The sequence below is a fragment of the Lonchura striata genome, chromosome 1 (assembly GCF_046129695.1).
Source record: "Lonchura striata isolate bLonStr1 chromosome 1, bLonStr1.mat, whole genome shotgun sequence".
NCBI classification, from domain to species: Eukaryota; Metazoa; Chordata; class Aves; order Passeriformes; family Estrildidae; genus Lonchura; species Lonchura striata.
In genome coordinates, this window is record NC_134603.1 from 5983126 (window position 1) to 5999873 (window position 16748).

The 16748-nt window shown below is 41.3% G+C and overlaps 1 protein-coding gene across 1 annotated transcript in view; it reads left to right on the plus strand.

Annotated features, from left to right (window-relative positions):
• COL22A1 (collagen type XXII alpha 1 chain) overlaps nt 1–16748 on the plus strand; it is a 219088-nt gene that overhangs the window by 63908 nt on the left and 138432 nt on the right. Inside the window, exons 4-5 of the mRNA XM_021532468.2 lie at nt 701–775; nt 16623–16734. Of these exons, the coding sequence (XP_021388143.2) occupies nt 701–775; nt 16623–16734 (187 nt within the window). The remainder of the gene's footprint in view (nt 1–700; nt 776–16622; nt 16735–16748) is intronic.

Genomic DNA, 16748 nt, shown 5'->3' on the forward strand with positions numbered 1-16748 from the left:
GCATAAATAAAAGTGATTTCAAAGACTTGGCAGGGCAGGGGTGGATACCTAGACAGTTGTCTGTGGAAATGCATTTATCTGCAATTGTGTTGACACTAATTGGGATCATGAGAAATGGCTGACAAAGACTGGGTACTTTCATGACTTTTTAAAACCTGTGTGTAGGGGTGGATACTCTGCAAAATTTTAGTCATTTAACTCCAACTTCTGCTTGAACAAAGTCAGGGAGGTTTTCCAGAGCAGGAGCTGTCCTTTCTGAAAAGTTTGGGCAGCACCTCAATGTCAGCTGGCTTTTCAGAACTTTCCTTCCTGCCAAGCTGAGAGTGGAAGCACATTCTGTATTTTCTTAAGTATTTTTGTGACTTTCATGCAGATTCATGACAGGAGAAAGACACAAACCCAGAGTGTTGTCCCAGCTGATGGGAAGGCTCAGTTCATCTGTTGTGTCTTCCTGTCTGGTCAGGCAGAAAAAAGTGCTCAAAACAAGACATGGTGCACTGGGTCTCTTGTCCATCATGAAGTCAGGCTATAGGGAAGAGGAAGGGCATTTCGGATGGGCAGAACCTGGGATGGAATTACTGCTGAGGTGCCACGTGCAAGTTCTGAACAAAACCCAGAAGATCAGCCTTTGTTAGTTCTGCAGCCTCCAAAATGATGGGTTACCTTGGGGTAATTTTGTACTGGTTCTCTTGCTTTTCAGATGTCCTGTGTCCAAATGTCCACGTGGAAGGAGACCGGTTCAAGCACACCAATGGGGGCACTGATGAGATCCCAGGTAAACAGACGCACTTTTCTGCTGTCCCTCTGGGAACTGAAACAGCATAACTGTACATTTCTTGTGCGGTGCTCTGATTCATTACACCTTTCCTGGATGGAATTTTCTTATTCCAACACATGTTCAGTGGTGAAGAAGTGTATTAGAAACTGTGGGGCTCCAAATGAGTTATCTGTTGACAGCCAACACCAAATTAATCACAAACTTTCTTTTGATATGGCATCAAATTAAAAAGCCAGTGAAGCTTAGTGGAGTGCAATAAGTCCTGGAGATCACTTTTCTCACCGCTGCACATTTAGTGAGTTTTAATGTCCATTTATTTGATCTGTGATTGTTGTGTAAATCCAAGCACAGGGGTAATTAGCACTGGAGAAAGGTTTATGTGTGCATTTATATAAATGAAAGATTTTCTGAAGCACTGGTGAGAGATGAAGGGGAAATACAGTCTGGTGATAGCTCTGTTTTTCTGTGAGGTCTGATATATCTTTTCAGCCAGTTAAAGAACTTAATGTTAGATATTTGCATGGCCTCTTTTCTAGCCTCCCAAGACTGCTTGAGCTGTTGGCAGGGAAAAGATGCCCATCAAGGTGGCATTGGGAATATTGTGACTGACCCAAGGACATAAGTCACTGCAGTGGGAGGCTGAAGGTTCTTCTGCAGCTTGATTATGAGTAGAAATGCTCCCTGTTTGACAGCTTGGCTACTCACTTGGAATTAGGATTTTCATTGCCTGCACAAAATACCAGCCCCAACTGTGCTGTCTGTGGGTAGCTTATTTTGGCTGAAGTCTGATTGCATCTGAGCCTGTGATAATGTTGGGTGGTAACACCTTATGTGATCATTAGACCCAGGCAGATTATCCCCAAACACCTATTTTGAGCTGCTGTCTGTTGCTGGGTCTTACATTAACCTGTCCTGAAAGTCCTCCTGTCTCTGGACTGGGCAAACTTTAGAGCAACTCAGCCCTCCTGATTCTGAATGAACCTGTCTGCAGTGGAAGCTGCTGCTCAGAATGAGTAGGAGGAGTGAGTCTCTTCTCAGATGATCACCTTCCATGTGATTCTTTCCAGAAGAATGGAGCTACAAGTGGTTCCTATTTCCAGTTCATGTTTATCTGAATTTTGATTCAAGTGCTAACTAGTAGACCCTATGCTTTTTTTTAGATTTCTAAAATATCTCTTTTATTGAGCAATGTACAGGACAGGAATCCCAATTCAGATCTGGCACCAAAGTTTTTAGGTGTACATGCCTATATGCAGTAATATTTACATATGTGTGTATATACATATACATATATATAGACTCTTAGGCTCTTCTGTAATATTTGTGAGGTATTTTTTCCTTTTATCTTCAAGTCCTTCTTCCCTCCTAGGAGAGAAGTCAATATTCAGAATGTTAACATAAAAAATGACTTTGCTTTCTTAGATCTGTATGTTAGTTCAGGTTGGAAGGGTCCTATGGAAATCATCTAGTCCAAGCTCTCACTCAAAATAAGGTCTTCTTCAAAATTTGGCCCATTTTAAATTACATCAGACATCTGAGGAACTTGTATAATTGAGTTCTCAGTTTCTCTAAAGATGGACACTTCACAGATCCTCTGGGCACTCTTCCAGTTTGGTCAGTATCACAGTGATTTTTTTTTACCCACTATGCTAAGTAATTCCATAAGCAGAAGTTAATTTTTTGCAACATCTGATCGGGCTGATAATTCAGGACTGTCATTTATTTAACCTAAGGGATATCTGTTCACTGTAAATGTTTACTGTTGCATTCAGTGTCTTAACAACAGATTAGTTACAGCATTTAATTAATTAAATTTAATTTCAGAGCTATATCTTGCACAAGCTTGTTAATAGATGAACACAAAGCACAGTCTCACAGAATAGAAGTTGCAGTAAACCTCATTTTGGGGACAGGGCAAAGGACATTTAAAATCTTAGATTTAACACCTTTTCCTTTCTCAGAGAGGGACAAGACCTCAGAACTGATGGTCTGAGTGCCAAAAATCTTTTTGAGGATTTTTTTTCTTATATTTTTATTGGGTGAAATGCAGTAGCAGAAGGCACAGACAATTGTTTCCCACAAGGCATCACCTGTTCCAGCCCTTTCTTGTCTACCCTGCCTGCATCCAAGTTATATCATGACCTGATATGTTTAGTTCTCTGTTTGCATTTAGGTGGATGAATTGAGTCACTCTGTATCAGCAGAAGTAAAAATAGAAGCCAAAACATAATATTAGCTATAAAAGGAGGAACTATGTGAGATAAAGGGAAACAGTGGTGTGGCTGAGATGGAAGATTTGTGGGATTTCGTTAAGTCAGAGGCTGAGAATAGGAGTGAGGGTGGCTCCTTGCAGAATCAAATAGCTACATCAAAAAACCCCATTGTGATCTGGAGGAGAGCCAATGCTCTAAACTAGTGTTTTCCTTTTAAAAGACAGATTATTTCTTTTCTTTAGACAAACAAGACTAAGTAAATCTCATCTATCTGCTTTTGTTGAGTACTGCACTGAAAGTCACTGCTAAAGTGAAAAAAGGTAGAGATAAATAAATGTAAAATGAGGTAGAAACTGCCTGGCAGGGAGAATAATGAAGTTTCTAGAAAAGGGAAAAATGAGTTAGAGTGTGTTCAGTGATGAAGTCCTTCAGGGTCTAGTTTTAAATCTAATCTCCCCTGTGACTTTCCACTCTATGGATCAGGATCAATGGCTCCAAAACTCAAGGATTTTTTTCCAACTAACCTGGTCAGTTTAAAAGGCCTGTTTTGGTAGGTATGGATCAATATCAGAATTATAAACTATAAACTCCTTCTGTGGGAACGGATGGGGTCTTAGTCAGCAAATGTTTGCACATCACAGTTCTGTAAAGCTGGGGAAAATGCAAAGGTTGAAACTGGACAAGGTAGAGCAGGGAATAATTCCTGAGTCTGGACAGGGATTTTGGTTGCTGCTCATCTAGAAAAGTTTGCTCAGACCTCCTTAGTTCAGAAAAGATGGATTTGGCCTTGAGGAGCTCTTAGTGTGTTCAGGAGCCAGAGAGAGGCAATTAAAATCCTGGGTTTGGGTAATCTTGCAGTGTGCAGGTGGAAAGGGGAGATAATATTGTTCTTGCTAATAAATCAGGAGAACAGCAGCAGGGAGATAGGGGAACCACTCAAGCTGAAGGACAAAGGCAGCCATAGGAAATGACTATCAGCTGTTTAAGACATATATTCAAGACATCAGAAGAAGGCTTGAAGCTGTCAGAGATATGAAGCACTGGGACAAGAGGTGAAGTAGTACTAATGGAGACAAAGGAACGGTGATGGATAGTCCTGAGTCCTCTCAGAGCAGAGGTTTGTACTCTCTGACCCTCTGGTCTCAAAGCATTTAAATAAGAAATCTCCAGCTGTAGCATTCAGGAAGGGTTGCATGAGCAGGAATATATAGGCAGCTTTACTACTGAGAAAATTTTGTCAGTGAAGTGAAGCAGCATCTGCTTAACAGTACATAACATGTGAATTCAGAATATAACACTGAATATGTTGCTGAATGCATTAGAAATAAACAGAGAATTTTGAAAAAAAACAAGGAATCTACTTAGAATATCACTTTATCTTCCAGGAAGTCTGATATTTCAAGCTAATGCTTAATAATGGTTTAAACAAAATACTTAGAGCATTCTTGTGGGCACTATGTTTCAAATGGGTTTTTTGGAAGAGAAATAAAGACGAAAGAAGGTTTAACTCATCTGCCCTAAAATGCTCAATAACACCCCCTCCCCCCCCTTATTGTATTTAGTACCTCTTATTATGCTGAATTGTCATTTTCATTCCATCAGCATTTAAGAAAGGGTCATGACCAAACAGGAAAACACAATGATAATATTTTGCATCCTGCAGATGTGACCTTTGTGTATTTTTAGGAGCCATAATATTTCATCAAAGCTACCTATGTATGTTACTTAAAATGAATTATACTTGAGATTTTAAGACTTCACATTTGAATTATTTGTATTTTAGACTAGACCTGCTGGATATGGGATTTGGTTGCAGGAATCTGGATGATCCCTAGAATTAAGAATGAGCTGAGCTCTAGTCCTGAACATTACCAGAGGAGATAATACTCCTCCACAGATACTGGCTGCTGCTTTCAGGGGACTCTGCCATGGAAGTAAAGAAAGGCCTGAAGAGATTTCCACAGAGTGCTAAGAAAAATAAACCCTGGGGAAGGACAATTCCAGCCGGCATGTGGCATCAAACATCCCACACTGGATGGTGTTAATGGGGCAAGGGAGAACATGAAAGCCCTGACTTTAACTCCTAAGTAACCACACAGGCTGTGTGTGTGAACAGCAGCAGAAATTGCATTATGGGTTGTACCACAGACTGACCTCAGCCTGCAACTCTCTTCCCTGTCTCCAAAACCTCCATGTGAAAATGACCAAAGTTCCAAAACTTTTATGACCTGTGTGTTTTTCTGTGACTCTGTAAAGGGTGTTTAGGCATTTTCTGAGGAAGGCACTGGTTGTAAAACTAGTCCCCTACAATTACAGACTGCAGTGGCTGTGTTTAGCTGTCAGTGTGTCTCCAGTTCCTGTGGTTTGCAGCATAGGGTTCACATTCCAGAGATGCCAGTGACTCTCTAGCTAATTACAATATCCCTGGGACTATTTATATCTGTCCACTAAAGCATGTATGAGAAAACTGGAGTGTCCAGGCTGCTGGACCTGCAGGATGAGCACATTCGACCAATGTCCTCCTGGGGAAAGAAGTGTATTTGTGGTGCCTGTGTGACAGGCATTGTGCCCTCCCTTTGCACTTGGCAGTCTCCTTGGTCAGCCCCCAAGGTGCCAGCGAATAGTCCATGAAGAGCTGCAGGGATTTGTGAGGGATCACTGCCTTGGGACATGGGATGCAGAGACAGAGTGGTCAGCAGCAGAGACTGCCCGTGTGCAGTGCTGCTCTTGGTGCAGACACTGCCACTCTCCTCTCCATCCTCGGGGTTATGCACACACAGGCAGGACTGGAAGCAGCTGCGTGAGACATTTGTGAGAGATGGGGCACAAGGATGAAGCTTTGCTGTGCTGTGGCACAGTCACTGTGCTCTCGTGCTTTTCAGTGACCCATCACTGGGAGGTGCTAATGGGAGGGGGCTCAGGGCTTCTTATTTCCTCCTCCCTCCACACTTTCTCTAGGGAGTCCCCCAGAAAATGTGAAACTGGTCTGAGCTGAATTTGAAACTGAGTTCCTGACCTGCAGACATCTGGCAATATTGGATGTAACTCCTGAGAAGCAAATAGGGAAAGGAACAGCTGACCTGTAACTAGTCACAGGACTGTCTCATGCCAGGTAACAAGTGCCCAGAGGAAATGGCCTCAAGCTGTGCCAGGGGAAGTTTTGATTTGATATTAGGGAAAATATCTTCACTGATAAGAGGATCAAGCATTGGAACAGGCTGACCAGGGAACTGGTGAAATCATCACCCCTGGAAGGATTCTAAAGGCATGCAGATGTGGCACGTGGGGGACATGGCTCAGTGATGAACCTGGCAGTGTTAGGTTAATGGTTGGACTCAATATTAGAGATCTTCTCAACCTTAATAATCCTGTGATTCTACCATTCTACTATGCAATAGTTAATCTCAACACTGTAGCCTAGAACACTGCATTTAAAAAGTCTTTGAAGTTTTTCAGAGGTTGACAAGTGGTTCACTTGTGTTCAAAGGCATTTTAATATCCAGTAACTCTAAAAAACCGCAACAGGTCAAGCAGGACAATAATTACCAATAAATCATTTGTGGTTCTAAGCATAGCCACTACAGTCCTGTGTGCTGGCTGAAAACTGTGCATGCCCAGTGTCCAGACCCACCTGTTATCCCACATGGGAACCTTGGCTTCTCTAGGGTTTGTGTGCCAAGGAATTTCCCTTCTACAGGAAACTGAAGAATTGGTGAGTGAAAAAATGCACAGTCACCCCAACAGGGAGTGGGGAGTCACCAAAGTGTGCATTGGGATTAGGAGACTGGAAATACTGAGGCATCCTCTAAAGTATGCACAACCAGGGTGACACCAAGAGAGCTGGGGTGAGATCTTTCAATTAGAAAAAAACATGTTTTAAATTAATCCTTTTTCTTAGTAGCTGTTACATAAGGCCATGGATCTCAGTGGATTCCTGACACTGTGAATGATCTGGCAATATCAGGTCTGGAGTATGTAGTCTGGCTGAGCTTCTCAAAAATTTTAGGAAATATGGAAAAGGAAAACTGAATTTACTTTAAAATGTGCTTCTGCAGAAGGTAAACTGGTAACAGCAGAACAGTCCCTGTGAAAACCTTTCTCTGGTCTGAGTCCCAGCAGTGACAAATTCTGACATCTGCATTCACAAAGAAGGTTTAGCAAGAGTTAATCATGGGCATGAAAATGATTCTTTGACTGGTAGTATTTGCTTTCTCCCAGAAGTTAAACAATCTAGGCAGTTTTCTTATTCCAGTGCATTTGAGATTGATGAAAAGGAAATAAATTCAATTTTGACTGTTCATAGCCCAAGAAGCAACTAATCCTTTGGCTATAAAAAGACTAATAGGTTGTCTAACTGTGATATACTTTTAGATATTTTTCAGTCCAAATATTTTAGATTAATTCTCCTTCAGAAACTATCCCATGGATTTTTTATCAGTGCAAGCTTTCAGGTTGTTGTGGACACATAAAGGGAAGAAGGCATATATAGAATCTGAACAAAATATTCCTAATTCTTGGAGTTAAATTAATCTGTCTGATGAGAATTCTCTCCAATGACAACAGTGCACAGGTTTTGGGGTAGGTCTAATCTGTTTTGTACTGGTCACCTGGCATAAGCAACCTTGCCAGTCTCCTAAAGAGTAGTCCCTTGCCTGCTTTCATGCTATGCTTTGTTCACCACATCTAAAATTAATGGGAATATTTTTATTTTCATGAAGAGCTTATTGGTCAAGTTTTCTTACAGCCCAGGCAGCATTACAGGGAAAATCTTGCAGGTCTTAGTAAGATGTTTTTCCCTAAATATATTTTTTTACCTTAAAAGTAATACTAAAAATAAAAAATAACTGCTTGTACTGAGGTCCTCCCTTCCCCACTGCTATCCCAAGGGATGATTTTCCACATGTGCCATTTCATGGTTTTCTGGAGGAACACAGAGCACCTTGACACCTGAGGAACTCAAAAGAGGCTTTCAAAATAGAGAACTAATTAAAACCAGAACCTAATTCAAATAGTCTCAGGTAATTCAGCTGGTACAAGCCTATCTGGCACACAAAGGACATCAAAGGAGTAATGAACCCCTGTTTAATCTTGTAAATCACTGGAGCAGGAAGGAGCTGAAAGAGGGCCTGTGGCACCAAGCCGAGCATCCATTACTGAGAAAATGGAGATGACTTCAACACAAGAAAAGCCTTCAGCAATGAGCCAAAGAGTTCATGTCAAAACCAGCTTTCAGTGTTGTTCAATATGCCACTTGCAACTGTTTGAAAACTGAAGAGGCAGAAGGGTAAGAGAGAAGCTGGGGACAGATGTAGATAAACAGAACAATGCACCACATAAAGTGATGTGTTATTAACATGGGATCAGATGTTGAAAGGTGCTGCCTCAGAGGCAGCTGCTGTATACATGAATTTATTTCCTGTTTTTACAGCATGCTGGGGGTTAGATTACAACAGCCTTTACACCAGGTGGGGTGGCTAGGATTGTGTATTCACTTACTTGCTTCTTTTTTTTTTAATTCGCTCTCCTATCTTTGGCATAGTTTTCTTACTGGTTTATATTAATTTTTCCTTTCCTGAAGTGTTATCTTTTCTTTCTTGTGTAAAGATACCAAGTGCTGTATTTTTCCCCTCTGTTTTGGCTGAAACTTTAGACTGATGTTTTCAAAAGAGTGGCCCCATATTTCAGTTCAGTTACTACTTGTTCACCTGCCTCACTGCCTCTGGAAGATTGCTCTTTTTTGAAGTATAGCTCCATTGTATACCTCAAGTAACGTTTCTGCTCCTCATAATCCCAAATATGGATTGGTACCGAGCTGACATCAAACTCCTTTTTGTGGTCTGCATGGGACTCCTGTGTCTTGCTCCTTTCCTGGGGCCAAGGAAAAGTAGAAATTGTGTCTTCCAGTGCTGTGAAGGAGAGTAAGCAAACCAGGAGCGGTAAACCAACAGTCTGAGTGGTGGCATCATGTACCAGGGTTAAATCTGGTATATAAATTTTATAAAACTGAGACCATCTAAAATGTGCTCTAAGCCACCTTATTGAGTATGACCTGGAAGGTACTAGGTTTGCTGGAAGATGCCTCTTTCATGCTGGGGTAAGATCTGTTCATTAGCTTAAGCTTTTAGCTGCTCTCCCTACTGGAATATGGGGATCTGGTGAGGAGAAAATTGGGTCAGCATGAAGTGCTGCTTGAATCCCAGCTGTAACATCAGTGGAAAAAAAGGTTTATAGCAAGAATCTCTTTAAAGCACTCTTGAGACCCTTAATATATAGACTCTGGAAAGTTTTATAGTTCCAAAATTCCCTTGCAAGCTTCTTGTAAAATTTAGCTAACTAATTTTTTAAGTGAGTGGTTCAACCCATTTAGTCACCACTGCAGTGCTTCATGCAGGGCTTGTGGGCAGCCAATAAATCTCTGGTTTGTTCCTCCAGAGGTGCAGTCCTTAATGTTTTGGGGGTAAGTCAGGGAACCACTACTGACTGAGGATGATGAATCAAACTGCTGGGAGAGCTGAATGTGGTGTGAATTACCCATACAAAAATAAGCTGCTTCTTTTTCCATCTTTGCTTGAGAGGTAGAACACAATGAAATAAACAGGGCAAGAAGAAAGAACTCTTATCCTTTGTAAGCCTTTGGAAGTAATTTCTTCTGACAGCCAGAGATAGTTGAAAAAAATTTTTACAAACATTTGCAATGTCACAGGTCTAAGCAGCATGAGCTGCAAGACTGGTGCTCCTGCTCTTGTGCAATGCATTTGACACTGTGCTGCATGGCATGTGTGTCTCTAAGTTGGAGAGACATGGATTGGACAGATGGAATTGGATGGGCTGGCGTTCAAACTGTCGTGGTCAATGGCTCGATGCCCAGGTGGAAACCAGTGGTGACTGGCATTCCTTGGGGTTGGCATTGGGGCTGACAATGTTTGACATTTTTTTAGTGATGTTGACAGTGGGATTGAGGCACCCTCAGCTTTGTTTGCTGAGCACACCAAGCAGTGAGTGCAGACACACACTGGAAGGAAGGGATAGCATCCAGAGGGACCTGGAGAGGCTGGAGAGGTGGGGCTGAACTTCGTGAAGTTCAACCAAGTACAAGTTCCTGTGTGTGAATCAGGGCAATCTCAAGACCAAGTCCAGGCAGAGAATGTATTGATTGCAGCCCTTTAGGAGAAGGACTTGGGGGTGCTGGTGGATGAGAAGCTCAACACGTCTTGGCCATGAGCTCCTGCAGCCCAAAAGGCCAGTCATGTCCTGGGCTGCATCCAGAGCCCTCTGGGCAGACGTTAAGGAGGGGATTTTGCTCCTCGATTCTGTCCTCGTGAGACCTCATCTGGAGTGCTGCATCCAGCTCTGGGGTACCAAACATAAGGAGGATTTGGAACTGTTGGAGAAAGTCCAGAGGATGCCACAAAGATGCGCAGAGGGCTGGAACCTCTCTGCTGTGAAGACAGGCTGAGAGGTCTGGGGATGCTCAACCAGGAGAAGGGACAGGGCCTTACAACCTTCAGTACTTAAAGAGGGCTGAGAAGAAAGCTGGAGAGAGACATTTAAAAATGCTTGTGGCAATCAGACAGGGGGAAATGCCTTCAAGCAGGAAGGAAGTAGGATTAGATTAGATGTGGTTGAAGATCTTTTGAGATGAACACTTCAGTGAAATCTTAAAAATGTGCCTAAAATCTGGTACTCACTCAGCTCTTGTCAGGTTTTCTTTTCCTGTGGAGGAAGAAATGTCAGGAACAGCAAAAGTACTATAGCAGATAATGGCTACTGTAACAATAACAGCAAGACATGCTGAATAAAGCAAATGGCCTTTCCTTTGGGATTCAGACTCTTCTACTCCAGCCCTGAATTGAATCACATCTGGGCTGTCCAGAAATAGCTGCTTTCAGCACAGAGCACTGTGGAAGACAAGGATGCCAAATGTTTAGCTACAGGAGAAAAAAAAAAAAAAAAATCTCACCTACACTCTACCTTGACATAACTGATTACTAGACCTATCACATTAAACATACCATCTAACCTTATTTTATGTCATGACAGCTTATTTTTTCCTCTTTTTTTTTAGGTTATACATTAGCACAGAAATTAACTAAGGTAACAAAAACGAGGGCTCCTTACATTGGCAATAACATTGCAGACTACACTGGAGTAGTTAAAAGGTTCACTGAGGGCATACAGGCTCTTCCCTGTGGGCACAGGAAATCTTGAAAACTCAACTTTCAAGAGTGCAGAGATGTTGGACAAGTTCATGTATTTGCTGAAAAACACCTCCCAGGTGTTACTGTTTTTCACAGGAATTCATACACTGAATAAAGTTCGGTGCCATTGACCATCCTCCAGTAAAAGCAGCATGAGCTATTTTATCACAGGCTGTGCAGATTCCAGAAGTGTCAGTGAAGCGCAGGTGATGACAACTCCCCTGATCGTGGCCATTGGTGACACTTCATCAGTGCATTGACAAGGATGATAATTCAGCTGGGAGTTTCAAGAACAGCAGAGGATGGAGCATTTCCTGCGAAAGCTGCTTTGTTTGATATTAGTGCTTGTGGCTGGCAATCCAGTGTAGTAAATAAATTCCAGACACCACACTCAAGGCTGTGATGCCCAGTGCCTTTCCTGATCCATTTCTCAACCACTTTCCACATTCCTCTCCAGGTTGTTGTCTCACCAAAAACTTTCACAATTAGAAGTAGCTCAGTTGTTCCCCCTGTGGGTGTTATCTTGGGATCCTTGGGAACACAGAGCAAGAGACTTTTTTCAGAAAGCTGTTTTGGGCAAAACAAGAAGTCAATGACTCTGTCCTGCTTTGAGAAGCCTTTCCAAATGTGCTCACTGCTGTGTTTGCTGGCTCTTAAAAATTCCATTTTTGCTCTCTTTTTCTGATTTTTTTTTTTTTTGGTGGGTTTTTTGCCCTGAAGACAAGAGAGTCAGGAATATCTCAACATGCACAACAACTTCCACCATGCTGCCCATATAAGATTCCTAATGGAGCCAGGCAGAAATACAGCCCATATTCAGAGCAACTAATCATGGTGCCTTTAATTGGATCTTCAGATAAAAATCTTGAAACAAACATTGTAGGATCACAGAATGAGCACAGAGCTTTGGGTCATCCTTTGGCCATGCTTTAAAGGTGCTGGGTGCACTGTGGACGTTTGTCCTGTAAAAGAGAATATGGCTGCATGTTGCAGTTAGATGATGTATAAATTGTCCAGTGCCAAGTTTTGCCATCTTCTCCCTGCAACAGAAATATCTGGGTGTGCTTTCTGATTCTGGAAAACAGGCTGCTTCCTGTAAGGGGGTTATAACTCTCAAGCAGTGAGACATTCGGCTGATTTGATCAGCAGAGCAGTGCATAAGAAATTACTTTTCAAGCCAAGTATGCTGTTACAAATCTGAGCTTCTCTTTCAGCTGACTATTTTAATTTTAATATGGACTAGGGTCTGCTGGCTTTCAGGAGATGTAATCATGTTAGAGGGTTTCAGTGGCCACATATTGTTTTAGAAGCTCTAATGAAGTAAGAGGCTGAAGATCAAAGAGCATCTTATTACATGTCATGTTTATGGCATTACTGATTAAGCAGTTTATGAGCCATTTGGGAAACCACACCTGCCCTGCTATACAAAAAGCCATCTTTTAAATCAAAGCAGCTGAGAACAGGAAAATCCTATCTTTCACCCTGTGCTTGGGCATGGTGCAAGAGGTAACAGCATCTTTGCCTTTGCTAATTTAGGCAGGTCTGTTCTTTCTCATTCACTTGTAGAGAAGACTGGGAAGTTACATGTGGCATCTCATTTTCCATATGCTACTGAAAATATGGTGCTTCCTTGGTGATGGGAAAACCAAATAGACTATTTCTGCTGTAACTCCAGCACAGAATTGCTGTGTGACACATTTAACTCTTTGGGGAAAGATCTCATGGAACAGTTTTTACTGCTCAGTGTTAGTGAATAAACACTGCCAGGTGAAATGTCCTGGTCAGGTGTTGCAGAAATTATCACAGCATTGCTTATTTTTTACATTATATTATAATTCAAGGCTAAAAAAAAAAAACCCCAAACTTCCATGCTGTCTCACTCACAATCCCAGTTCCTTTCCTATAGTCAAGGGAACATAATCCATGCAAAGGGCTTCCAGGCACACAAAGTAAACAAAATAACAGTAATAATAGTACTCATATTAGTACTAACAGTAGTAACACTACTAGTAGTTGTAATAGTGATGGTAATAATAATATATTTGCTTGTCTTTCAGCTGAAACAATCATAGAGGTTCCCTTAATTCACAAATTCATTTGGAGGTTTGCCAAGGTGTGTGTGTTTCTTTGTGTGTTCCCCTTGGGTTGTCTGCCTTGACCACCTTCTCAGCTCAAATAATAATATTTTAGGTTTGTTTCTTTCTTTGCTCTTCAGAAGAGAATTTGAAAATCATAGCTGGTTAATCAAGCTGAATTTAAAAATCTGCAACCTTTATGCAATTCTGATGGCAAATAAAGCAATGTGAATATAAGTTATATGGGATTTGTTAACATTTTCGTCCTCTTCACCTCTGCTTCACTTGCTGCACAAAATGGATAGTATTCCCTGTAAGTAGAATATATTTTAGACAACTTCAGTAAAATTTCTGTCTGTATGAGCTCTCTTTTTGCTGAAAGAGACATTCCAGGTAGGGGTTCAGCCTGTGTTCAAGATGAGCTGTCTTAATGACTGTTAAATTTCTCTGCTGACTCACAAGGAAACTGAGGAAACCTGCATCCATCATATGTCTCCTTTTCAGATAGCTAAAATTAGGTAAGATGCATCTCATTCTTGGCAGAGTTCTTAATTTTTTAGTGTGTGATCTGTTGACAATTTTTTTTGTAATTTTATCGAAATCTTTCAATAAAAAGTGTTCCTTACCTTTAAGGGCTTTGGTTGTGAATAGAGTATCCAAGAGTGGAAGTTATCTCACCAGCTTGGCAATATTTAAATTTGGCACAGAATAAGTTAATAGTGTGATTAATGTAAAAAAACCTTTGCTTTTGAGTATGGCCTCTGACACACCTGAGGACTTAACGTTTCCCTGGTTCTACATTTAATCTTTCAAAAAGCCATCCTCATTCATCAATTAATTAAAAATAGAGAAAGCAATTTTTAATTTGCCAATCCATAGTCTGAATAAAATAAAATCCTATTATGATTTACTTTCATGCTTTATCCAATCCTAAATGTAAATGGCATTATGTTGTAAGAGCAGGACTTATTTTCATTACACCAAATTCTGCTTGCAAAGTAGTTTTGATGGCTGTGTTTTTGTTTCATGGTGTTATTTAGGCTTTTTAAAATGCATTTTGATAGGAAATTCAGGAAAAAGAGATGGATCGAATCTGATGCTTGTTTCTACTGGAAAAGCATGCCAGTGTGCACAGCTTCAGAGCTGCTCATGATGTGAATGTTTGTTTGAGTTGTCAGAGATAACAGAGCAGCCTTGGTTCTGAGCTAATGATGGGAAAATTTGGCAGGAACTTCTTGTCCCCGTATCTTGCACTTGTGCATTTTTAGCAAGGGAGCTTTACAAGCCCCGTGAAGTGATCAGGATTTCACAGCTTGGAGCCTCTGGTGACTGGACACAAGGATGTCACCTGGGCAGCATTTCAGCCTTCTCCACCCACAGCTGCTCTCCTGGGGATGGTTAACAAGTTCCTTGCCCAGCAGAGCGGTTCTCCTGCCAGCAGCACTCCGTGGCTCCCTCAGCTGCTGTGGATGAGGGATATGTTCTGCTGGTGGAATGAGCTGCAGGGACAAGTCATGGAGTTGTTTGTGACAGCCGGGAGGGAGCTCTCATGTTCTGGTGGGGTCTGTTTACCCTGATTTACAGCTGCAATCGTGGCTGACTGCAGTGTGTCAGAGGGGTGTATCACTGGAGTTGCTGCAGAGGTGATTATGAGGTGCAGCCATGAGGCCCTGGAGCACTTTAACTGCTTTATTTGCTTTCCCAAATGCCCAGTAATAGCTGAAAATATAGTGGACAAAAAAGAAAAGCTGTCGACAGCCAGGAAAGTTACTGTAGTACTAAAGGGCTCGACTTGGCACCAGACAGCCATTTCTGTCTTTGCAAACAATTAAGATTATATTTCCTCAGAAGAAGTAATTTTTTCAGAAAAAAGTCCAGAAAATTATGGAAGCTTTACATTTTACTTGCTGTTTGCTGTTTTGGTTTGCCTAGTACTGGTCCACACAGGTTTTTGCAACTATTTATTCATATAAATGTGAAAAATAATATCATTAGGTTGGTGCCTTTTCCTGTTGAAGCTGTTTTCAAGCTCTGCAGTGCCTTTCAGCCTGAAAGGTTGAGGAGGACAACGAAGAAACCCAAGAGTCTTCAGTCTTAATTTAATCACATAAAAATGTTTATCTTTCCTAGAAAAGTTTTAAGAGCTCAATAACTGAAAAAAGTTTAAAGGACTGCCATAGTTTAAAAGCAATTTATGCAAATAAGCAACACTTATGTCACCAGGTTTGTGTGCTGGAATTACAAAACCAGAAGTTAATGTGTTTAATTGTGCATGTGTGAGGGGGAGATAATGTTGGAATAGCATGAATAAAACTGAAACATATATTCTCTGCTCAGTTGCTCACAACCTGCCTTTTACAGTGCCTTTGCCTCTAACTCCACAGTGTGTTTGGTTCTGGGAGTGGCTGATAGTTTGGATTTGCACCCTGTGGAGCAAGTTTGGAGCTAAAAGCAGGATGTTTGCATCCACACAGCTCTGCACCTCCAGGAACTGGATGCATTTGTGGCACCATTGTACCCCCACTGTCCCTCTCAGGGTTTAGCACTTGGGACTTCATGTCACAAAATTCTGTGTTCCTTGTGGCTGGGACAATGTTGTTCTGGAGCTGCGTAGAATCACTTGTGGGTTAAGCTTTAAGTTTAAAATCAAACTAAATCTTTAGCTTAAGATTGAGCTAAAAATACCTTGTTAAAACAAAGTCAGAAGCTTTAGGCAACTGTCTTCCACCAAGATTAATAGCTCCTGATAAATGGTAAATTGATTGGACTAAGTTGTATTAAAATGATATGAAAAGGGTATGTGGTCAAGTGGAGGTCCATGAAAAAGATGAGAGGGCTGGAACACTTCTGCTGTGAAGAAATTTGGAGAAAGTTGGGGATGTTCAGCCTGGAGAAGCAAAGGCTCCAGGGGGACTTTCTTATGTCCTTTCAATATATGAAAGTGTCTTGCAAGAAAAAAAGAGACCTTTTATCAAGGCCCATAGTGAGAGGACAAGGGGCAACAGTTTAAAATTGAAAGAGGGTAGCTTTAGACTGGAGATAAATAATTACATTTTTACAATGAGGGTGGAAAGACACTAGGCCAGGTTGGCCAGAGAAGTGACAGGTTGAATTTAAGCTTGGTTTTGCATTTTTGGGCCGAGAGGATTAGATTATATCAGAATTGTGTTTGGCTTTTCCCAACAAGAACAAGACTCATTTCTGAAGTGCTGTTTGTAGGCTAAGAGATCCATGTAAGTACAATGGGAGGCATGTCCCACTACTGGGACTAACCCACACTGATTAATGTATCTTATTTATATTTCTGTAACGCACAGGATTGATTAATGTCTTTTATTTATATTCCTGTAACGGATAGGATTTGACCTGATGGATTCATTCAGCGTGAAGCAGATTTTTGGAATGAAAGAAGATGGGATTCAGAGTGCCTATGTACGGCTTGGAAGCTTTCCTGTTGTTCAGAAGACTGAGTGAGTACTCCGGG